Source organism: Cryptomeria japonica, chromosome 4 (genome assembly GCF_030272615.1).
Source record: "Cryptomeria japonica chromosome 4, Sugi_1.0, whole genome shotgun sequence".
Lineage (NCBI taxonomy): Eukaryota > Viridiplantae > Streptophyta > Pinopsida > Cupressales > Cupressaceae > Cryptomeria > Cryptomeria japonica.
In genome coordinates this window covers 27,207,113-27,233,364 of record NC_081408.1, presented here as the reverse complement: position 1 = coordinate 27,233,364, position 26,252 = coordinate 27,207,113, and the positions used below count along the sequence as shown (strand labels likewise).

General features: G+C 38.4%; 1 protein-coding gene across 1 annotated transcript in view; it reads left to right on the top strand.

The window, feature by feature from the left end:
- Positions 1-1,973: 1,973 nt before the first annotated feature.
- Positions 1,974-26,252, top strand: part of LOC131079231 (pentatricopeptide repeat-containing protein At2g33680-like) — a 31,819-nt gene continuing 7,540 nt past the window's right edge. Inside the window, exons 1-2 of the mRNA XM_058017132.2 lie at positions 1,974-2,292; positions 3,636-3,882. Of these exons, the coding sequence (XP_057873115.2) occupies positions 1,974-2,292; positions 3,636-3,882 (566 nt within the window). The remainder of the gene's footprint in view (positions 2,293-3,635; positions 3,883-26,252) is intronic.

Here is a 26,252-nt window from a genome sequence, read left to right as displayed (position 1 = left end):
TGCCCTTTGTATGTAATTTGGTTTCCTTTGAGCTGATGTAATTTGTTATTATTCAGTTTAACTGAATAGATGATTATATAATTATATGTTCCAATTATTGTTTACCTGTTGTAGTTCTCCGCAGTTAAGCAGTGTTTAAATAATCTTGAGGGATTCAATGTTCCACTACTGTCAGATAGTTTAACAAGGGTTGCAAGGCAGCGAAGTTCGTGCCAAAGCCTAGAAGAATAGTTTTGATTTGTTTTTGTTTGTGAATACATGACATTTGCTTTGGCAGAACAGGGCTTTGTGAAAATTATTAATGCTAGACTAAGGAAGAGTGGTGTACTCTTGCCTTTACCCTGCCATGAGTCTAGTTCTTCAGTTACAAACAAGGCAAACAGCTGAGCCCTGCAAAATCCTTCATGCCTGCAATCATCTTGGTACCAAGTTTTGCTCCTAAATTCCCACGATCCCAAATGTTGCATTCAGAAAATTAGACAACCGTTAACTATAGAAAATCAATGCTAACAGGATGCTAAAATGCAACTAGTTAATCTTGGCTTTGAATGGCAATCAAAGGAAAAAATATTAATCAAGTCAATAGGATTATCTGCAAAGTTATAATTAGGTGTGACAAATGCTTCACTCATGCTCAGAAAATATACCGTTCAATGCCAATCCACCATAGTATGGCCACAAAACATTTACACTTTATAAAATTATAAAGATATAAACAATGTTTACAGTATGTAGGTGAATGTTGCATGATTATAATTTTTCAGTTTGTCTTGGACTTGAGTCAATTATTGAATCAAGTGATTATCTACAAGATGAACTCTCTTTGTTGTATGCCATTGAAATTAGAAAATGAATTCTTGTGTCAACCAGTTCCTTATATTATTTAAATGCAAACCTCTGAATTACTGAGAAGTGGGTCAATGATTAAAATAGATTGTCATATATGTTCATTAACCAATAGCATCCCTTATTGTAACAAGCCCCCTCCAATATATTTGTGCTTAAAGCAAAGTTGGAATTTTGTGGCCTTGATTAATCTCTGCTTTTCTTTAAGAAATGCCATTTCTTTAAGTCCAAAGAACCTTCAATTCCAAATTTATTTCCGTGTTATTTATGGTTTGTGTAGTCTTCGAAAACCCTTACATGGTAAAATGGTATTTCCTTTGCCATGAGAGAGATCTGCATATACGAAGATAATCAAATTAGGAGTTTTGGAAAAGGGATTGGACATGAGTCAAAGCATAATCAAATGCAGATTTTTGTCCGATCTTGTAGTTGAAAGTGCCTTGATAGACATGTATGCAAAATGTGGGAGTATACACAAGGCACGTCAACTGTTCAACAAAATATCTCTTGGAATGCTATGATTGCAGGATATGCGCAAAATGGAATTCTTGAGGCTTTGAAGCTTTTCAAAGAAATGCCCCAGAAAAATATGGTCTCATGGAATGTTATGATTGCAGGATATGTACAAAATGGTATTTTTGACGAGGCTCTGAATCTTTGTAAAGAAATGCCTCAACCAGATGTCATGTCACGGAATGTGATGGTTCGGGCTATGTTCAAAATGGATTTATTGAAAATGGTTTGGAGGCATTTAAGCAAATGCAATTTGCAGGTTCAAAGCCATACTCCACAACCTTTGCTAGCATCCTATCAGCCTGTGCCAAAATCCGAAGTTTAGATTGGGGTATGAACATCCATCAAAGTGTAATCGAAAGTGGTTTTTTGTCAGATGTTGTAGTTGCAAGTGCCTTGGTAGACATGTATGCAAAATGTGGAAGCATACATAAGACAAATGAACTTTTTGGCAAAATCACTAGACTGGATGTGTTCTCATGGACTTCAATGATTGCTGGATATTTGCAAAATGGGTTTGTAGAAGAAGCCTTGAAAATTTTAAGCAAATGCAATTGGCTGGTGTAAAGCCAAACTGCACAACCTTTTCCAGCATCGTCCCAGCCTGTGCAAAAATGGGAGCTTTGGAAGAGGGGATGGAAACCCATAAAAGTATAATCAAAAGTGGATTTTTGTCAGACGTCGTAATTGCAAATACCCTGACAGAAATGTATGCAAAATGTCGAAGCATACACAAATCTCGTCAACTATTTCACAACATGCCTCAAGATGTGGTTTCATGTAGTACAACGATTGCAGGATATGCACAAAACGGGTTTGTTCTAGAAGCTTTAGAAACTTTTAAGCAAATCCAATTGGCAGATGTTAACCCAAACTCTACAACCTTTGCCAGCATCCTCCCAGTCTGTGCCAAAAATGGAGATTTGGAACAGGGTATGCACATCCATGAAAGCATAATAGAAAACAATTTTTTGTCAGATGTCATGGTTATGAATGCCCTGATAGACATGTATGCAAAATGTGGAAGTATAAAGAAACCATGCAAACCGTTTGAAAATCTGCCTGAACGAGATGTGGTCTCATAGAATGTAATGATAGCAGGATATGCACAAAATGGATTTGTTGCAGAAGCTTTAAAAACTTTTAAGCAAATGCAATCAGCAGGTGTTAAACCAAACTCCACAACCTTTGTCAGCATCCTTCCAGTCTGGGTGTAACATTTTTGGATGACAGAGGTGTTGTGATAACGTGTCTTTTTGGATGACTGGGTGTAACATTTTTTTTTGGTGTGATGATTCGATGTGAATAACATTTTTTCTTTTCTCTTACCTTCTTGGGTTTGATTGAATTTGAAGAATTGTAGTGGCATGAGGAGATTAAATGCGGGTGATGCACATAGACTTTGTTTTTGGGGAATGAGAAAAGTGATCAGATGACGTTAAGGAATTTGGTGTGTTGTTTACTGTGTGTGGATTTGTTATCATCTTTGGTGAAATGTAGTAACGATGTGTTTTGCATCTTATGACATTATGAGATTTTAAAGATATACAAGAAGTGTGATGTGAGACTATAATGAAGGATATTCAGTACAAGCAGATTTTTTAATTGAGCAGTTTTTAGATTATATTGTTTATTCTGAAACAGTCTGTGTTTACATACTTTCATATGATAGAAGAAGAGGCAAAGATTTGGAGCTTGGAATGAAAATTTAATTACATTGTGCAGGGCTATAGAACTCTAGTGATATATTGTTTCTCAAAAGGACTTTTTAGAAAACTTTACTTTCAATCAGACTGTGTTGAATATTAATTTGACAATGTATTGAGCAAAATGAGATTTACTTATTTCTGAGTAAAACAAAGAGCTTGCACTATTTTTATAACTTTTTGTTCACGAACTATGTGTTGAGTTTGAGTTGGCACTGACCACTTAGTGGTTGGAGCCTCTATTGTAGTCAGTAGGTGTTGTGAGGAGAGTTGGAGCTCTTTGTTTCACTATTATGTAATATGGGTTGATGCATTTAAAGATGAATGAGAACTAATTATTACGTGATTTTTATCTGAAAGGGTTTTCCACGGGAAATTTTGTGTCTCTAAAGGGTTTTCCACGGGAAATTTTGTCTCTATTTTGAGCCTTTATTTTTGACTTATTGTTTAAGTTTTCTATTCCTTTTATAATTGTCAAAAGATATGAAATATTGATTCATGACCTCCCCCTCTTAGTATTTCCTTTGATTTCTTCACATCTTAACATAATTGAAAGTGGATTCCTACTAGATGTTGTACTTGTGAGTTCTCTGGTAGACATGTACACAAAATGTGGAAGTTTAGAAAAGGCAAGTGAACTATTTGACAAAATGTCTCGACAAGATGTGGTCTCATGGATTGCAATTATTTCAGGATATGCACAAAATGGGCTTGTCGAAGAGGCCTTGGAAACTTTTAAGAAAATGCAATTGGCAGGCATAAAACCAAACTGCACAACTTTTTTCAGCGTGTTTCAAAATGGAAGCTTTGGAACAGAGTATTGACATCCATCAAAGTATCATTGAAAGTGGATATTGCTGAGATGTTGTTGTTGCAAATGCTCCATTACATATTTATTCAAAATGTGGAAGCATAACAAGGCACATGAATTGTTTGATAAAATGTCTCAGTGAGATGTGGTCTTTTGGAATACAATGACTGCAACATTTTCACAAAATGGATTTTGCAAGGATTTTTTCAAATTCTTTGAACTAATGAAGCACTTTGGAATACACCTTGACCATGGAAGCTATGACTTTGTTTTATTTGCATGCAGCCATGCAGTTTTAGTGGATGAGGGTTGCAAATTCCTCAATGGCATGATTGACTCTTGTTTGCATTAGTTCTACAATTGATCATTATGCATGCATGGTTGACCTACTTGGCCATGTTGGCTATCTTAAGGAAACTCTTAACTTTATTATCAAAATGCCAATTAACCCTCTGGTAGTTGTGTGGATGTGTTTGCATGGTTTTTGTAGATCACATAAGAATATGAGGTTAGGGGTATTTACGACAACTCACCTTTCTGAGCTGGATCAAAAAAACACTTTATCTTATGATATTCTGTCAAACATAGATATGCCAACATGGGCAGATGGAACAAGGTTCAAAAGGTGAGAAGATCTATGAAAGATAAGAGGAATTCAAAAGATTCTTGGATACAGTTGGATTGACATACATAAAATGGTACATGCTTTTTTGTGTTGGAGACATATTACACCCACAGACTCAGGACATCTATGCAAAGTTGGAGGAATTGTCGTGGGAGATGAAAGTGCCAAGGTATCTTCCATATTCGAAACATATACTAAATGATGTGGAGGAGGAATACAAATATTTTTTCCTCTGCCACCACAGTGAGAGGCTGGCAATTGTATCTGGCTTGTTAAATAGACCTCTTGGAACAACTATTAGATTCATTAAAAACCTTCAAGTATGTTTTGATTGCCACACTGCAAACCAAGTTTATCTCCAAGATTCTTGCACAACAAATTATTGTGAGAGATGCAAACCGATTCCATCATTTGACGATATTCTTGTGGAGATTATTGGTGATGCCAAGTGAAGCATGAGAGTTCTTTTGCATACAAAAGAACAATAATAGAGTTCGAATAAAAATTATAATTCTTGGTTGAAGAGTAAGAGATGCATCTTGGCAGAGTACAATGTTTTGATATAGGACATTCACAGGGATTAATGTGGGATAGAGGTCATTAAAGACATGATAATGCAAAAGTAACAATGAGTATCATGATATAAAGATAATAGATTATAGGTAAGGCCAAAGGCCAAAGTTAGAAGTTTTAATAATTAAAACAACATAAAAAGTATGTCCAAGACCACTCAATACATCATAACAGTCTATAAATGTTTCATAACAAAGACAAGAGCCTTATACCAGGCAATATCAAAGGATGTTTTTAGGCAGCATGAATAAGGTTTTGCACATGGAAGATTACAATGCTACAAGAGAAAAATGTTGTCAAAGGGTTAGGATTGCAAGAATTATGAAACAATTGATAAAAGATAGTTTGCAAACCTAAGTTGAAAATGAATTATAGTCTACCTAAGGCAGAGCTAAAATATGCACAATAACATTGAACAGGGCATGAGTATAGAATGGGGAAAGAGGTATTTTTCAGATGATGTTGTTTTAATTTCTTTGGTAGACATATTTGCATATTTTTGAGATAAATACAAAGCACATGGATTGTTATTAATAAACTAGTCCAAAGATTCAAGGAGTCTAGTTTCACTGTCAGGGAGAGTCATATAGTATATCTTCTACGATAAAGAGTATGTGACAGTCCAAAAGCATAGAGACCAACAAACATGGAAAGGGAAAATCATACAGACTAAAAGACAATTGGGCATCACAGTAAAAAAAACAAAGACCACAAATGATAAAATTGATTTATACATTGGCCTCTTGACTTCTAAACACCAAAAGATTGATTCATATTGACAACTGGAAAAATGAGAATAAATGATTTGCTACCGAAATTGAGGGCAACTAAGAAAGTGTCTATCATGTTATTTAATATATAAATAAAAACCAAAACCATAATAAATTAGGCTCATCAAGTTTAATGCTTCTAACTATTTACTACAGCTAATAATTTCAAGACTCACTCAACTCTTATTGCTATGCTTTCAAAGATAGGAAATCCTGGATGACTAAAGTAAACTATAAGATTGACCTTTATTGCCGTTATGAATGTCAATAGAAGGAGAGACCGATTAAATTCCTTAACTTTAAGAAATTACAGTGGTATCGATGACTGTAACAGAACTAATTGCATTGAAAGTGCATATAGACGTATCTCTGTAATGCTCTAATTTTTATGGCATAGGCCAATTGCCTCAGTTATATACCTCTATGATGCAAGAAATTTCATGGCATGCAAGATGGGGAAAAAGTAATTAAGGATTATGTTATGTAATGCTATAATATCATTCAATATGAATTAAAAAAATGGGGACAAGATGATTGCACAAAAAGCACAGACAAACATATTAGATGAGTGACCCTTTTCCATCATTATAAACATGGGCAATGTTTTTCTAGAGATCTTTTCTTATGCTAAATGAAAAAAACTAAAGCAATAGGCTTGCGCTGCAATAATGGACACTATATCAGACATCACAAATAAAAATAAAAGAGCATCCATCAAAGCATGATAGAAGGTGGATTTTTGTCGAATAATAAGGTTGATAATGTCGAAGACATGCATACAAGATTTGGAGACACAAACAAAGCAATGAAACCTTTTGACAAAATGTTTTTAAAAGAAAACTTCTCGTGGAATGCTCTAGTTGCAATATTTTCAAAGAGTGGATTTGTTGGAAATGCATTTGAAGGAATAGTAATGTAGATCTTTTTCATGAAATGCTTTTTCATGTATAAAAAGAGAAGTTAATCTTGAGTATGTGAGAGAGATATTTGTGATGGGACTCAGCTAGTGGGATTCACAAATATCTTACGCAAATCACACAATTCACATTGTTTATGTGTGGATGTTTTAGACTTTGAAATGTTGTCTCATTCAAAGATAATATGGTATGTTATATTGGGACATGGTGACTCAGGGCTTTAGTAGGGTATAGATCGACAGCAGAAACAACATAGAGTACTTCTTCTTTTTTTTTTTAAAGTCATATGGGAATCTATTGGTTTAAGTGAGCACCATGTATGGCATTCTTACAATTATATTATTTCATCTCTACTGATAATGTTTAATGTTTTGCCTAAAATGTAGAATGATCATACCAATGATAGCATTGAGTGTGCTAAATTTTAACATAACCTCTACTTATAGTAATATGTTCAATATAATACAAAACAGGGGATGTTGTTGGAAAATGCACACTCCAATGAGAAATTGTAGGTGATTGAAGGTATTGTCATTGATGGCAACCTTGCAATCATGTGATACCGGCAGGCAGACACAGGCACCGGCACCGACAGACTCTACACCGACACACAAAACACCGACAGCAAAAAGGAAGAATACTAGCATCCTAGTCGACAGCAATTTTGTATTAATGTATTTTGTAATTAATTGTAAAATCTTTTGTAAACCGACATGGCGGATTGTAATATGACTCATATATGTATGAGATCATTGTAGATCATTTTGTAGACAAGAGATAGGATGCGAAGTATGGAAAAGTAATAGCAAACCTAACATGTGAATTATTGGTTAAGGGTTTATGTTGTAACAGAGCTTGAACCGGTATTGAATCTGGCATAGCAGATGCTAATTTGAAGCAGTACAAGACACTGGATTAGTATAATCCATTTTTGTAAATCAGTGTGACTTCTTTTGTAATTGAGCAATGAGCTCTAGGCACTTGGCCTTCCTGCATGTGCAGGCCCCTATTGTAAGAGTAATATTCCCTTATTGGCCAACAAGTGAATATTGTGGGTCACAAATCCCACTGAGGTTTTTCCCACACCGGGTTTCCTCGTTAAAATACTGTGTTATGGTGTGCTTCTCATGTTGTTGTTATTGTTCTTATTTACTTCATTATATTGGTTTACCGATACTCAGTTTTAATATGCTTTTCATGTTTTAAATCAAGTAATTTGATATACCGGTTAGATATTGATTCACCTCCCCCCCCCTCAGTATCTTTGGGAATCCTAACAGATGCTACGTTTTTTTTTAGAACTTTCTTGAAATACATATAATATCATGATGAAAAATTTCCAGATATGTATTTTATAGTTTGAGTATTTTTCTTCTTCGTCATGTAAGTCACTAGCATTTGGTGGTAAGTAGAACTAGAGTTACAAGACTCGCACAGTTTGGCCCAGACTTGGCGAGTCCTGAGGTAGGTCACCTCTATCGAGTCTAGAGGACCCTAGACTCGGCCTCAACCGAGTTTGGTCGGGTCTTCTCAGACTCATTGAGTCTGTCAGACTTGACAAACTCATCAAGTCTCGAGCCCAAGACTCTGCCACACCAACAACATTAAAAAAGCCAAAATAATTTAATTAAAATGTCTTTGTTTTAAGTGGAATAAAAGGTGAATCTATTTTCTCTCTTACCCTAAAAAGTCATTTTTCTTGTTTCTGTGTAGGGGAAAAAGAGAGACTGGGTATGGAAACCCTAATCCCACTCTCATACACACTCATGGAATATGAAAGAGCCTAGGGAGGTAACGCGCTTGGGCTACTTCTTATGAGGAAGAGAGAGCCATGGATTACCTCTTCCTTTGTTGTAAATGAGAGAGAGGAATGATGCAAAAATGCAATCCAACCTAGAATGCAAGTAAGCAAGAAAAATCTAATCTGAGAATGCAGATAAAAGAACAACTGATATACTGATGAAAATTATAGATTAGAAGGCAAAATCATAGATGCACCTGGTTCTAAAATCTGAGAAGAAATGTCCGGGACGGGGGTGCCACGCCACTGTCTTGATTCTGCACTTCTGGAGATGCAAGTGACAAGATGGATTCTGGAGCTTGCAAGGTGTTGTTCTACCAAGTCCTGTTGATAGAGGGAAGGACCATGGCACCATGCCACTGTCTTGGGTAGGACCAAGGTACCACACCCCTGTCGTTGGGGCTTTTGCTGAGATCTGCAACCCAAAATTGTCCCTGTGTGCTCTTTCAATCCTAAAACTTCCAGCGACCCTCGGATCCAAACCTGTACCTAAAGTTGAAAAATAGGGTTTGGGGTGGCTATATAAGGTTTTGCCTTATTCAAACCCCTGTGTTGATGATTTCCACCTCCACAAATAGCCGATTTTGTACTAAAAATGTGTTTGCAAGATCCTAAGATGAAAGCAAACAATCTAGAGCAACCCTAAAGAGTAAACCTTAATTACTTATAATTGACAAAGTAAATGCTCTAAATCCACAATGCAAAGTGGTCTAAAGCATGGATATGAATCAAAATGAAGCTTATGCAAAGACATGAAAACAACATGAAACCATACCCAACCCTAAGGGAGAGGTACAAGCCAATCCTCAGTCAGTGATCTCCTATTGTTCTTCTACATCTTCAAAATCTCCCAATTGATAAAATGATGCTTGATGAATGTTTGATGGATGAATGTTGAATGTTGCTAAAGACTTCAAAGATCTACTCTCTCGCTACAAAGAAGGGTCTAATTCTCTGAAAACTTGCCCTTAGATTCTTAGAAGAAGACCCCTTCAAATGAAGAAAGAGAGCTCTTAAGTATGAAACCCTAGATCTTAATTTCATGTTTAGGCTGGCCTAGGATTTGAATTTCTCGCTGATATTTTGGGATTAAGCATTATTATATCATAGAATTGTGCTCCCGAAATTTCGGGGAAAAAACTAAGGACCATGTGCATTCCCGCCACAGTCCGACCAACTTTTCACTAAATTTTTGGGGCTGTTAGATATGATGATATTAGAGCACATCCCAAAGTTACAGTTGATTTCGAGATATTTTGATATGAAAAATCAGGCCTAAACAGTCGAAATAAGACATAATTAGGGTTTATGATTAAATGACTCATTGGAGGAATAAAATGGAAAGGGGCATGCTTAGGGTAAAGGGCCCAACTTTATAACATGTGAAGTGATGAAACATGACCTTAGATTTAATTAAATTAATTAATTAAATGATTAAAGAAAAATTAGAAATGTAAGATGCAAGACACACTAAGGCGGGTTCTAACCTAAGTGTGAAATTGTACCACTCTAGCAAGGGTGTACAATTTACGACACTACATTTAGCCCCCACTTTAGCAGTCATATGACACTACATGCATATGCAAGCTAAAGTACAGAAAAGTAAACATCATTTGAAAAAGGATATATCCATAAGTTGGCGGACGAAGCCCCCAGTGGTATCTGCAGTACACAATTAAGAACCACACCCTACAAAACCACATGTTACATCACAAATTTACCTAATGCTTACTAAGGAGGATGATGAAATTCACAAGTAGCTATATGCCCCCCCTGTTTCGACTTGCTTATTAGTGAGGTGAAATAGGGTATCAGGTTTACCACAGTGAATTGTAATAAAGATTTTGATGAAGAAAGTTCGCAACAAGGCTTGATTACATATCCAATAATGTTATGGAACTAATGCAAAGAAAGAGGGAAAACTCACGATTCCAATGCCGCTGATAGTGCAAGAATCAAAGCTTCCTAGCTCAAGATATGATGGATTGAAGAAAAAGTGTAGAAATTAGGGTTTTAACTAAAAAACATAAAGTGAAAAAGGTCATAACACATAAATATGAAATGACACCTTCATTTGTCACTTTCTCACTTTTTGGCACTATTCACTACAAGGGATCCCAAATATTAGTCATCATGCCTCGACGCTGACCTGAGCGACCTACGCAAATGGAGATCCTGCACCAATCCATACTCGTTGGCCAACCACTTGACGAGGTGAGTTGACCTTTTGTTGAATCCATTTGACTTTTTCATGCTTTCATAGTATTTAGGAATGATGATGTCATTGCCAAGACCAATCCAGGCCCCCTCTTTGGGTACCTAGGGGTCCTAGGGCACCCTAGTCCCCCTAGGGTGCCATGGTCCCAAGGGGCACCTATCTAGGTGCCCTAGTCCTAGTAGGGCACCTTGGTCCACTCAGGGAACCTTGGTCCATGTTCGGGGTGACCAACAGTGACATGGGATCAGGCGATGAATGTTAAAATAGATAGCATGATTGCATTGATTGGATGATAATGATGATTGAGTGTTGATGATAGAATGTTTTGTGTTTTGCAGACACTATCATACATCCATGTGCATACCATCGGTCCCACCTTCCAGAGCCTTTGAGAATAGATCCCAAGGCTAACAGCGAGAGAGAGGGAGTTGCTACATGCAGTGGACTTGTGGGATGTGATGACTATGTCGACCATCAGATTCCATTATGTGATGTTGATGGCATTGATGGAGAGGTGGGATGCAGACACCTTGACGTTCTCGTTACCTATGGGGGAGATGACAGTCACCCTTGAGGATGTATACCGCACTCTGTGCCTTCCCATTAGGGGGGAGACTGTGAGATATCAATCAGACCAGATAGAGGAGGATTACAAGAGAGAGAAGGTATATGATGTGGGGAGAGTGATACTCGACGAGATGACGGGCCGTATCATGGTCAGTTGGCTCCTACACCCTACCGGCGAGGTTTCATTAGTGAGGCAACTCATTATTGCTACCTTTGCATTAGTCATGTGCCCTAATGGGCACGACACACATATGCATGGAGGACTCATCTATAGTATTTGGGCGATGGAGAGACATAGAAGGGTATACTCTTGGGGTTGGAGCATGCTTGTGCATCTCTATCATGCCCTTGGGGAGTATTTTTTCGGACAAGGATGCAACCTGATGACATGCACACTACTATAGGTGTGGATGTTTGAGCATATTACCTGCACTAGGCCTACTAGAGACCCTATAGACTTGGTTCCAGAGCAACCTAGGGTATTTTCTTATCCACTTAACCGCGAGTGGCAATTCAGCAATCTCTTGCATTGGAGGTTGAGCTTAGATAGATTGATAGCAAGCAGAGTCATATGGAGACCCTACCTCAGGATGTACATGTAGGTAGGGATACATAGGCAGTTGTCCAGCATGTAGAGGAACCATCTACTAGAGGGGCGATACAGCCACATAGTCGTTCCCTTCTACTTTGACCAAGTCCGGTGGCATTTTGGGTTTGAGCAGTGTGTTCCTATTGATGTGCCCGTGTACATCTCACACTCACGTGTGATGCCGAGGCTAGGAGCCATTCCTAGGCCTACCAGTGATGAGATCAACATCACACATTTGGACAGGTCAAATGAGGACATTGTGATAGACTACAGAGATGATTTGGGCACGCACCAATGGTATATCACATGGTAGGGGAGGACATACCCTGAAGCCATCTTCCTAGCATATTTCCCTCGAGGGAACCCTGAACCATGGAGACAGTCCGACAACAGAGAGGGATCTGATACATCCAAGGAGGGCTCAGATAATCAAGCTAACGATACAGGAGAGCAGGAGGCAGGCGGAGATGGAGATGATCCTGACACTAGAGAGGGAGATCAGGATTGAGATTATGAGGAGGATAGAGAGGAGGACGACGACGATGACAAAAAGAAGTACAACGAGGAGGAGGACAAGGAGGATGAGGAGATTAAGGAGGAGGACAAGTCAGATGCAGTTCCTCATCACTCCGGGGAGGATACCATAGCCCTAGATCCACCGAGTCTCCCATTAGAGGTGGAGAAGGACCCTATAAGGGGTCCTGATCCTAGTCCCCCTCGGCCCACACCCACTGTACAGAGACAGTACGAGCACAGAGAGCCTAGCGGGTCCCAGTCTTAGGCGATCGGTTTCCACGATCCCTACTGGTGAGATGGAGATCCAGGTAAGGTGTCCTATTATTGATTAATTTATGCATCTTACTTGTTTACATTTGATGATATACAATGTTACTGATAAAAAATTTCTCTTTCTTGCAGCTACCATCCAAGAGTGGCGTTCTCTTATTCAGAATGCAGTGACAGACCTCATCATGACTGCACACATTCCTAGTTCCTCACAGATATTGTATAGATCCCAAAGGAATGTAGGATGACACGAGGACATTTTCTCCCCTATTCAGACAAAGATGGAGGTCCTACAAGAGAGATTAAGACAAATAGAGCATGACCTAGCAGTGTCACAGATAGAGGCAGCCACATACTGTGGGATTATGATGGAGAGGGATCGCAGGAGCTCCTCGCGGAGTTTGCGGTCCATATCGCGATACACCCCCATGGGGCCACCCCCAGACCAAATCAGGAGGGGGCATATAGCCACCATCCTCTTGCTACTAGTCCTAGGGATAGGAGATGATCTTGATGTATTGATGTATATATTATGATACTCATTGATATGTTATTTTAATGCTTAAACAATATATTTATTGCTTAGATTAGAAATAAAATATTGAATGATTAACATGTATGTCTAATTTAATTTCTGTGTGATTGATTTCTCAATGCTTCATGACTAAATTAATACATGTGTGATTTAATTAAATAACTAAGTATTTAATTAAATGCAACTTTGACAATGTAAAAGAAGAATGTATTAAGCCTAGGAACTATATGACTAATGTGATTTAATTAACACTAATTAAATGCAACATGATATAATTCTACTTAACACAAGAAATTATATAACATGCTAGCACATGTGTAGTGTCATAAAATTGCGACCTTAGCAATTTTTTACTGCATTAGGGTCCTCATGCATGCGAACTCCAATCCTCTAGCCTGATCGGAGATCAGAGATTGATTGGCTTGCAGAAACAGCTTCTTCCTTGGCCTCTACATCACCCCATCCACACTCTTCCTTGGAGAAAGGGGTAGGATAGGGGCGTTGCACCACTGTGCCCCCTTATACAGGGGCGTGGCGCCCCTGTCCCTGCCCTATTTTGGGGTAGGACCCTTCCTAGGGTTGTATTGTCGGTTGTGCCTCGGGCGAGAAACTCCGCTGATGTTGGCCCATGATGAAATTCAAATCCACCAACATGTATTTAAGGGGGAATTCGTCCTCTCATTTGCATAAGTGGGATGAGGGGGAAATTCACAAGCGATCAAGCATTCAAGAGCATTCAAGCATTCAATCATTATTTTCTAGCATTGAGTATTCTCAAGTCTCCCTTCAAGGCTAGGTGTTGCATTCAAGTCATGGATTCAACCATTGAAGAGGAGATTGGTTCCAATATTCAATTCCACACAAGCATTTCTATCAACATTACTACTACAACCTCCCTTGAGGTGATTTACAATTCAGTCTTTCATTTACATCTACTTGCAAGTACTTTCTTTCATTACTTGGTTAATTCCAAAACTAGGGTTTGACCTAAAGGCAAACCCCCAATCCCAACCCATTTTCCTCTTTTTTTGGTATGTAGGTTGCAAGTGCGCAACTGTACTTTCAAATTTGGGCTCCATTTGTAGATGAAATAAAACACTTTTCATTTCATGGATTTTTTTGAAGGATTGTGTACATTCCCGCCATGGTCTGGGCAACGTTTCCTCAAATTCGCAGGGCGACTTCGTCTCAACATATTACTGCCAGATCCAAGTGCACGGCTTCATCCCATATTCCGATCTCAAGTCATAATCAATTCTTTGTCACTTTTGCACTACATAATTCAATCAAATTCTTTTCCAAATCAAGTAAGAAAGAGGGGACCAACTTAGCATTCCCCATTCATTCAGAATTCAATCTACCATCTTTGTGTGGAGAGATTGAATCTAGTGAATTATCCTCTCCTCTTTTTAATGTAATGGTGAAAAGTGCTTGAATGGTAATCGATGGCAAAACTCTCATCTCTCTTTGAGGGAAAGGGTAGTTTCCTTCTTGATCTATCATTCGCCATTTTCCCACCATTACATTTTCATGAACCCTACATCTTGCATGCTTTCCTTTGAACAAAATTGCATATTTTTCATTTACAAGTTTCAACTTTCTGCAAACTTAGTGGTTAAATCATTCAAAACCCTAATTTTTAAATTTAAAATTGAACTTGTGATTTGTAAAAATTGCTTGTAGTTATCTTAGATCTGAAAATTGTTTTGTTTGTCAAATTCAATTTCCTCATTGTCTTGTTCAATTTTCAATTAAAATTTACAAAATTAAGAGGTTACTTGTTAATACCCTAATTTTCAAATATCATCTTGAACTTGTGCAAAATATGGATTTCAATTTAATTTTCAGATTTCTGATTGTTCTCAGATTTTTCTTCAATCCTACAATTCAAATTTTCAATTTCCCCCCCTTTTTTCCTAAAATTCAAATTTCAAAATTAAGTGGTTAGGTCATCAAATCCTAATTTTAAAATTAATTAGATTTTGTGTGAATTTCAAATCAATTTTATTTACATTCAGTGTTCTAAACATTTTCCAAGGTGACCATTTTCAAAATTGCAATCTTTTTCTTCAAAACCCTAATAGGGTCCTATTTTCACATTTGTGCCTTCATTTCACCCATCTAAAGATCATAAAATTCGTCAATTTTTTGGGGTTAGCTTTAAAATCATTGTAATATCCATCCCTGAAAATTTTGAGAAAATTTAGTTGGACCATGTGCATTCCTACCATGGTCCTTGGCTTTTTCCCAAAATTTCGAGAGACTATTATGACTATATTTAATAGCCTAAATCCAGAAGATTGGCTAATTTTATCAATTTTTAATCCATCTAGAATTAGAAATACCTTCAAAATTCAACATTTCAACTTTCAAGAAAAAATTTAAAATTCAGATGTTAATTATTGTCTACCCTGATTATAAAAATTCTAATTTTAAAATTAAGTGGTATTTCCTTGGCCCTAATTTTAAAATTTTAATTTCCTTTCATTTTTGGAAATTGTGTCATCCTCTTCCCCCAACAAAGTTCAAATTGTGTAATCATTATTTTCTTAAATTTTGCATTAATCAATTTTGTAAGCTTTGTTCAAAATTCAAAAGTCAAATTTTTCCTCTAGTGCATGAGTTTTGCCACTATTAGTCCTACCTATCCTATCCCCGTTAGATGAAGCATTAGAATTAAGGCTTCCCAAGATTTAATTACCGAGGAGATGGAGCCTAATTTGGGTGACTTCTTTAATGAGGATCATGCTAATTCTTCTCATCCTAATCATGTGCCTATTCACCACATTGATGAATCCCATGATGAAGAAGAAGCTTTAACTATGGTTTCTTTAGATCAACTTTCTACATTGGACAATCAATTTGACAGATTTCAACAATGGATGTCCCAAGAATACCCTAATAGTGAATCTCTTCCATTAATTGAAGGTCTTAAATGCATGCTTCAAAGTGATAAGAATGGAATTGATATATTGCGTAATATTGCACATATTCTTGATTCTAAAGTCATGCCTATCTAGAGTTGTGCTGAAACCCTAGGTTATTCATAACCTTCAACACAAGTCAATTCCTCTATTCCTTTGACTAATCCTATGACTAGTATTCCTACTTTCACATCTAACATCATGGCTACTTCAATTCAAAAAGTCAATCCTACAACCATAAGTCATGTGGGAAATCCCTCTTCTTCATTTAATCCTCCATCTTTACCCATGTCTTCCATGAGTGTTCCTATTATTCCTCAACCAATCAGTGTGACACAAGGGGGCAATTCTTTCAACAACTTTATTCCTCCTTTAAGTGTCCCTTTTCCTACCCAGTCAAAACCAATTCCTACTTATCATAATGTCCCACCACCTTATTCTCAGTCCATGCCTTCTTTCAACAACATCACACCACCTTCTCAATCACCTATGTCTAACGTCAATTCTTCCACGGAAATGACAATCAACAATCTTGCTCAAATCATGTCTTCCTTGTAACAACAAATTGCTTCCATGAGTCAATCCAAATTTATTGTGCCCACCTTTAATGTTGCGAGCCCACTTTCTCTTGATATTGTTAAATCTGTTCCACCCAAACATTTGGAGATCCCTCAATTAGAACTCTATAATGGAAAAGGTGATCCTATTATGCATGTCAAAACATTTCAAACCTTGTGTATTGATTTTTCTTATGATCAACGATTGGTTGCAAAATTGTTTACAAGAACACTAAGAGATAAGGCCTTACAATGGTATTGCTATCCACCTTCTTATTCTATCACTTCCTTTCAACAACTAACAAATTTTGGCATTGTGTTGTCATTGATGTCAACCGATATGGGATGACTACTGGTATGAGAGATGCATGTGCAACATTGTCATGCAAGAGTACAAGATGAGATATCCTTGATATCACCTTGTGTTGCAGATCACCGGTAAGGAAAGGATGTCAACTGGTAAGTGATATGTTGACATGGAGAATTCATATCAACCAAGTGAGTGGTTGTCAACCTGAAAAGCTCATGACCATTGTACAAGAAGGATGGTCAAGGTGTTTGAGTTGTTGTTTATGATGAAGAGGCAGAATGTTACCTGAATCACATCAGTACCGGAGGAGAAGAATGAACAGGTCACTGGTATGCTGTCAGGTTGCAGAACAGCAGGACTCCCACTTGATGAAGATGGAGTCACATGAGTGAATTGCAGGATGCAGAAGATAAGGTGCTACTCCACCGGTAAGTAGAACTTAACTCCTATTATGCATAATGGTCATTATAGTTATGTGAGATAAGGAAGAAGAGGTAAAGGCAAGTGTTTGAAGGCTCACACCGGATCTACCGGTGAATCAAAGGAGTGTCTCAAGTGCATGAAATCAGGGATATGCACTGGACTGATTGAGAAGGCATGTTGAGATGTCGATACAGATGAAGAGTGATGTGCTTGTCACATTGACAAATTGGTTGTGATGTGGTCTGAGCTGATCAAGGAGAAGGAAAGGTTGAGTAGATGTAGATAGAGGATAATAACCTAATTGAAGATAGAGTTTGTCGAGGGTTGATGACATGATGTCATCATGAGCTTTTACCAGTATGAATGTTCACTGATAATATGGGCAAGGTGCAGATGAACAAGACTCCCCATTTGATGAAGTTGTGCTTAAGGCAGGTTATCAAGAGTGCTAACTAATTGAGTAGTCCAGTGGAAGAGAAGCAGAGTGCCAGGTTGATGACAAACCAGTTTGAGGGTTTAACTAGAAGGGTTAATATACCAGCAGATAAACTCGGTAATGGAATATGTCGGTGATACAATCCATACCAACATAGTGGCTCAAGAAGAGGTGGATGCCAACATGGATGCCACAAAGAGATGAGGTGGTGAGCATGTAGAGGTTCGTGGAGTGTCGTGTAGAGATAGATGTCTCTACTGTTGTGCATTCAATATGGATCATAAGAGACAAATCAGGGAGTTGGTGGTGCCTAGATCAAAGCAATAAATTTAATTTGTGAGAAGACCTCAAGAAGGAAACAACAGAGGTATTAATGGCAGTTTGACATATGTAGTTCGAGAAAAAGGGTTGTGTTTTCTATATTTGGAAAATGTGTATTGGAAGGCGTGACAATGGCAGAAATGTACAGTTGGTTGTCTGGTAGATCAGATCGGACAAGATCTGATTGGACTTGGTTTGCCTCAAGGTAAGTGAGGAAACCCTAATCGCCCAAAGTTTGAATTGGGTTTTGGCAGGAAAATCAATTTATAAAGATGCAAGCCAAAATAAAAAATGGTTGCCGCTGGATGAGAGAGTAGGGTTGTTATAGAGAAGAAGATAGTGTTGCTATGAGGTGATTAAGATAGTCAAGTGATCAACGAATATCTGAAAAGAGACTGAGTGTGAGGGAGAACCAGGTTGAAGTGTTCAACCGGTGGTAGTACAGAACCGATAGTGTCCATACCGGCAGAGAAAAAGTGAAGGACGTTGTAGAGTAGATAGACATAGAACCGACAGAGTGTAGTACCGGTGAAGAGAATAATAGTGAGGAGGAGATCCAGCAAAGTAGAAGGAGAGTAGAGGTGAACTGGTAGAGTTTACCGGCAATGAAGCAGTAGATGAGAGCAGCAGGACAAGTGTACCGGTGTAGCAAAGAAGGTATCTCACCGACAGAGTAAGGCATATGAAATGGTTACAAGATTCACTTGTAACAAGATAAGTACTTTTGTAATTAATGTTTTCATTGTGATCACTGAATTGTAGCTCAGTGTAGCGGTTGTAACTCCTTTGGGTTGTAGCTCATAAATTAGTTAGGGGTTGGTGCTCTTTGGGTTGGTGCTCCTTGGGTTGGTGCCCTAAACATTGTAACAATTTTGATTGTGAGGCTGGATTGGAGCAGTAGACTCCAGCAGCATTGCTCACCAAGGTTTTTCCCATCTTGGGGTTTCCTCGTATATGTTGATGTTATGTGATGTCCCCTTGTGTGATTTCATTTGTGTTGATCTCCCCACTAACCGGTAAGTATGTTCTGAGTTAGATCTAATAACCAGTATACTCACATAAGTCAATTAAAGGGAAACAGTTTGAGAACCACTGATTCACCCCCCCCCCCCTCTCAGTGGTGCATTGTGTCTAACAATTGGTATCAAAGCGTAGTTTCCCAGTTAGACAAGCTTTCTCCAGCTTGGGTAGATTCTAGCTTAAGAACACAATGGTCTATTTAGTGTCAATCCTTACTCCAGTGCTTAATGGATCAAACTATGCCATTTGGAGTTGCAGAATGGAAGTCTACCTGTCCTCCCTAGGTTATGATGTTTGGACGGCGATTATTAATAGTCTCCCTAGGAATGTTAGTCCTCCCATCGGATCTGAAGAAGAAATAAGTTGCTTGTGCAATGAAGAAGCCATGAAGGCTATATTCAGTGGGCTCACCAGTGATGTCTCCTCACAGGTGGATAAATGCAAAATAGCAAAAATCTTATGGGAGAGATTGAAGAAGATCTATAGAAATGAGCCTACTACTGTAGGATCATCTTGTGAAGACAGTATGAGAAATGCATCTCATGAAGCTGCAGATGATGAAGGCGGGTTTGCTAGCAGCTATAGCAATGATGATGAAGGAACCCACATCTTCATGGCTCAAGAATTAGAAGATGAAAGGAACACTTCTAAAAATGATCATGCAAAACACTCCTACCGACAAGATGTGATTGGGAGTGATAGTGAAGGTGAAGAAGAAGAGGAAGCAAAAGTTGATCTTGAAGGAGAGCTTGTAAATGCACTTGAAGAACTCAATAGAGTAAGAAAGGAATACAAGCTATTCAAGAATGTTGCTATAGTGGAGCAGAACTGGTTAATCAAATGCCTTGAAGAATATGAGAAATGCATCTTAGAGTTGAAGACTCAAGAAGAAGGCACCAAGGGATTTCAGTGTGAAGATCTAGCATCAAGGCTAGAAGTAAAAAATGGAGAATATCTACAGCTAGTCGGAGAAATGGAGATTCTCCGAAATGACCTTGAGAAGTGTTAGGATGAGCTCAAGGTAAGAATCTAGTTTGATGGTAGTAGTGATGCTTTGGACAAAATGTTGAAAAAGAAAAAGCATGCCAAGGACACTGAAGGATTAGGAAGTGGTGCCAGTGAATGCTCCACTAGCAAGAATGTCCCCCACAATGATATTTTGTTTGTCTCCTCAAATGGAAAAAACAAAGGCCAAACCTTCACGTTGACAAATGCTCCCCGGAAGAAGGTTGATCTAAAAACAACTGGTGAGGACTTGCAGACAAAAAGGAAGAGTGGTATTGCAAGAAGAAGGAACAATAGAGATCCCAAAGGTAAAGGGAAGATGGAAGAAGGCAACTTCACCCAAAGCAGGAAAATGAGAAAGCAGCAAAGAAGACCTCCTATAGGCAGAGGACATAGAAATGCTACCACCCATAGGGCAAAGCAAGTGTGGGAGAAGAAGAGACCAGATGGAAGAGCTTCCCAGAATGGACAACCAAGGATCCATTCTCAAGGAAGGAAAAGTGGGGATGTTAAACCAATAAGATCTCCCCATAGATGGAAAAATAAATTTCTAAGTCATATGCCATCCTTCTCGGGTTATTCCTTTGCATGTAATGCTTATGGCCATTGGGCAGAAAAATGTAGAAAGAGATCTAGAAGGAATAATCTAGTATCTCATAGAAATCATGCACATGAGCAAAATGTATCCAGGAGTAGATACATGCATACCCCCTCTCTCGGTTATGCTAGAAAGAATCCATTTGTTGTTCCTAATAAAGTGAATGTTGTATGTTATAACTTCAATGGATATGGCCATAGAGAGTTTGAATGTAGGAAGAGGAACCTACAGTCACAAGGAGGTCAATATAACAAATATGCTCTTCAAAAAGGTGGATACAGAGCATATGAAAGTCAGAGACCTGCATGGAACCAAAGGAGAAATGTTCGTGCAGGAGCAAGAGGTCCACTAGTTTCAGTTGCTAGACACAACAACATGACCAAGAGAAGATGGTCAAACCGGTATGTTAAGAGGTTCCCCAATCATTAAGTTGGGATGAATGTTGTGTGCTACTATAGAACTACTTTTGTGTGTGATGCAGAATCTGAAAATGAAAGGACCCATTAGTAGAAGAACGAAAGACCTGCTCCCAAGACTGAAAATGGGAAGAAGAATAAGACTAAGCAGGTATGGAGGAAGAAGATCATGGACCGGCACTGTGCATTCAATGTACAGGTGATATATTCTAAGGCTTAGAGGAGATGCAGGACCTCAAGGGGAGTAGCACATTGAATCTATCAGTCATCCCCTCAGTGATGAAGGCAACATGGAAGAACATGTTGTTCCTGGTATAAAAGATTGGATCACTACAGCTGTATCAATATATGACAAGATAACAATTGGAATTAGATATAGTGTTGACAAAGGTCAGGAGTCATGGGAAGGTGTTCCAGTAGTAATAGTGGACTAGTACAGGAAACCGGTATGTACAGGATGTTATCGACATGAATGCTAAATAGGTACTTGCAGGATATGTAAGACAATGAAGTTGGAAATCATTACAATAGAACTGGTAGCATGGAATGTGGATTTCATGTATCGGGTGGTATTGGAAAAGACCTAAATGACATTTCTTGGCCTAGTGGTTGACCATGTAGGCATGCATGTTTATGGGCTAACTGGTTAGATTTATGGATTGATGATGACATTGTATGACATTGTATGGCATTGTGTAGATCTAGGATCATGTCATAGGTTGTGGTGGAAACAATGGAGGTGAAGAATCATCAGATGATCACATAGATGCAGCTCAACTGGTATATGGAGAAGATTGGAGCCCCCAATATTAGACCTAATTGGATTTGAGAGGTTGAGATGTATGACTCAGGGGGAATTCAAGTGTTCATGATGTAGAGCCGGCATGCTTGAACTTGAAAGTTTAAGTGCACTGATTTCCCAAACTACAGATGATGGAAGTTACAGTAGGAATACCCAAGAAAATTTCATTGTAAGGGGCATCTACTTGTCATTTGTTTGGTTGTATTCATAGTACAATCACAATTGATTCCTACTTGTCAGTTGGTTGGTTGGTTGTATTGGTAGTACAATCACATTTGATTCCTAAAGAAATTTGGGATCAAATAGGAGGTGATGTTGGTTGACTGGCGGGTGAGTAGTGCTCATTGGCACATCCCTCTACAATTCGGTAGTTTAACAAATGGTATAAAACTTGCATGCTCGATTGGTGTCAGTTGATGGTTGAGTCCTCCATCTCAAGTGTTGTGAGTTGAGAAAATGTAACAAAATGCAACAATTGGTATCAAACAAGGAGAGACATCTGGTAAAGACAAAGGGGGAGAAAAAATTATGTCAGTGACCAGTAAATACAGGGAGGAATGATATCCTGATAATGCCCTTTGCCATTATTGTCAAAGGGGGAGGAGTCTTTAGTACACAGCATACTACATGTGTTGAGAATCTGAATCCATGGATTAAAGAAAGGGGGAGAGAGATTATGTAGTATGTCAGACACTACATGAGTTGACAGCAATGCCAAAGGGGGAGATTGTTGGCATTGTGTTGTCATTGATGTCAAGCGATATGGGATGACTACCGGTATGAGAGATGTATGTGCAACACTGTCATGCAGGAGTACAAGATGAGATATAATTGATATCACCTTGTGTTGCAGATCAACGTTAAGGAAAGGATGTCAATTGGTAAGTGATGTGTTGACATGGAGAAATCAGATCAACCAAGTGAGTGGTTGTCAGCATGAAAAATCTCATGACCAGTGTACAAGCAAGATGGTCAAGGAGTTTTAGTTACGTTGTGAGGTTGCAGAAAAGCAAGAATCCCACTAGATGAAGATGCAGTCACATGAGTGCATTACAGGATGCAGAAGATAAGGTGTTACTCCACTGGTAAGTGGAACTTATCTCCTATTATGCATAATGGTCATTATAGTTCTATGAGATAAGGAAGAAGAGGTAAAGGCAAGTGTTTGAAGTCTCACACCGGATCTAACAGTGAATCAAAGGAATGCCTCAAGTGCATGAAATCAGGGATATGCACTGGACTGATTGAGAAGGCATGTTGAGATGTCGGTATAGATGAAGAGTGATGTGTTTGTCACTTTGACAAACTGGTTGTGATATGGTCCAAGCTGATTAGGGAGAAGGCAAGGCTGAGAAGATGTTGATAGAGGACAATGGCTTGATTGAAGATAGAGTTTGTTGAGGGTTGATGACATGATGTCATCATGAGGTTTTACCAGTATGAATGTTCACCGGTAATATGGACAAGGTGCAGATGAAGAAGACTCTCCATCTAATGAAGTTGTGCTTAAGGCAAGTTAGCAAGAGTGTTGACTGATTGAGTAGTCCACCAGAAGAGAAGAAGAGTGCCAGGTTGATGATAGACTGGTTTGAGGGTTTAATCGACAAGGTTAATATACTAGTAGATAAACTCAGTAATGGAATTGGTCAGTGATCCAATTCATACTAACATAGTGGCTCAAGCAGAGGTGGATGCTGACTTGGATGCCACGAAGAGATTAGGTGGTGAGAATGCAAAGGTCGTTGGAGTGCCATGTAGAGATAGATGTCTCTATTGTTGTGCATTCAATATGGATCCCGTGATATGTGGATCAGATCAGAAGAGTGTGGCTCAAGGATGAATGAGCAATAGAGACAAATCAGGGAGTTGGTGGCGCCTGGATCAAAGAAAGAAATTCAGTTTGTGAGAAGACCTCAAGAAGGAAACATCAAAGGTATTAATGGAAGTTTGACAGATACGGGTCAAGAAAAAGGGTCGTGTTTTCTATATTTGGAAAACGTGTATTGGAAGGTGTGACAATGGCGGAAATGTACAGTATGTTGTCTGGTTGATCAGATTGGACAAGATCTTATTGGATTTGGTTTGCCTCTAGGTAACTGAGGAAACCCTAACCGCCCAAAGTTTGAATTTGTTTTTGGTGGGAAAACAGTCTTTAAAAATGCAAGCCAAAATCAGAAATGGTTTCTGCTCGATGAGAGAGTAGGGCTACTATAGAGAAGAAGATAGTGTTGTTGCAAAGTGATTAAGTGTCACTTCTACATGTGATAGAAAATCAGTCAAGTGCTCAACTAATATCTGAGAAGAGACTAAGTGTGAGGGAGAACCAGGTTGAAGTGTTCAACCGGTAGCAGTGCAGATTTGGTAGTGTCCATACCAGCAGAGAAAAAATGAAGGACGTTATAGAGTAGGCAGACATAGAACCAGTAGAGTGTAGTACTGGTTAAGAGAAGAACAATGAGGAGGAGATCCAGCAAAGAAGAAGGAGAGTAGAGGTGAACCGGTAGAGTTTACCAGCAGTGAAGCAACAGATGAGAGTAGCAAGAGAAGTGTACCGGTGTAGTAGAGAAAGTATCTCACCGGCAGAGTAAGGCATATGAAATGGTTACAAGATTCACTTGTAATAAGATAACTACTTTTGTAATTAACATTTTCACTGTGATCATTGAGTTGTAGCTCAGTGCAGGGGTTGTAGATCCTTTGGGTTGTATCCCATAAATTAGTTAGGGCTTGGTGCTCCTTAGGTCGGTGCCCTAAATTAGGGGTTGGTGCTCCTTGGGTTGGTGCCCTAAACATTGTAATAGTTTTGATTATGAGGCTGGATTGGAGCAGTAGACTCTAGCAGCATTGCTCACCGAGGTTTTTACCATCTTGGGTTTTCCTCATATATGTTGGTGTTATGTTATGTCCCCTTGTGTGATTGCATTTGTGTTGATCTCCCCACTAACCGGTAAGTTTGTTCTGAGTTAGATCTAATAACCAGTATGTCTACTCCAACTATAATAATAATAACTCTAATTGAAATCTCAACCCGAAGTTTGGACATTCATCTGGTAAAGTTACTATTTTCATGGCTAGTGTTCATTTAGTTATCAATCTAGGGACGTAAAACTTGAAATGGGTTTGCACTATATATGCACTAAGCTCCTTCAATGGCTATTTTGCATTGTTGCAATAACTAACATTATGCAGAAAGGAAAGGCAAGAATGGAAATTATAGAAGGCTACAGGAAAACTTATAAAAACAATGCTGGAATGATCTAATATAAATAACATAAATCACTCTATTCTGGTTTGGCTGCAGGAACAGTCAAGGCACGACCTTCTACTGCAACTAAAGAAGAACTAATTTCAATGAGCATAAACATAGGATCACTCACCAAGTGGGCCCCCTTGGATGAGTGATATCAAGCTTCCATAAAAATAATTTTAGCAGTTCAGAACAACATATCTTTTATTCATTGCTTCCTCAAAATGATTACATGTTTTAAAAGAAAAACTCCAGAATGCTTATCAAAATTCTCTGCTCTATTCCTATCTATTTTGTCTACCCTCTAAGAAAAAAGGAAGAGCTTATTAAAAATCAAAGATCAACTACAATGGACAACTCAAATCATGCCCAGAAGAAGAGGTGGATGATTGACTGATGAAGAAGATAACTGGAGCTTGGCTGCAGGAAACGTGGATCTAAACCGAACCACAGTCTTTGTATGTTGTAGCGATATTTTGCGAATTCAATGACCACTAGAGTTAAACTTCCGTAGTGCTACCTAGCTGCTCCGCTCATGCCATACCTTGCGCTTGCTCGACTCCTCTTCAATTTGATCTCCAATTATTTCTTACTTGGTTCTTCCTTCTTCAGGCGCGAAAGGAGAATATCCACTACAGCATCAATTATTATCTGCACTACAACAAAAACAACATACAAGGACATGCATACGTATTTTATTTAATTAATACATTCATTAATTTACATATGATATTACCCTAAATAATCCGCATAGCAACAGGAACAAATCACTTGGCTGGAGGAATAAATGGCATGGCTGCAGGAATAGACTAGCAAAGTTCAAACATGATTTCATAAGTTCAGGTTTAACACATGGAATACATATAGTCAATTTACAATACTTCACTACTACTATGCAAACCAGAATAAGTCAAAAACCTAAGAATTTTGATGATA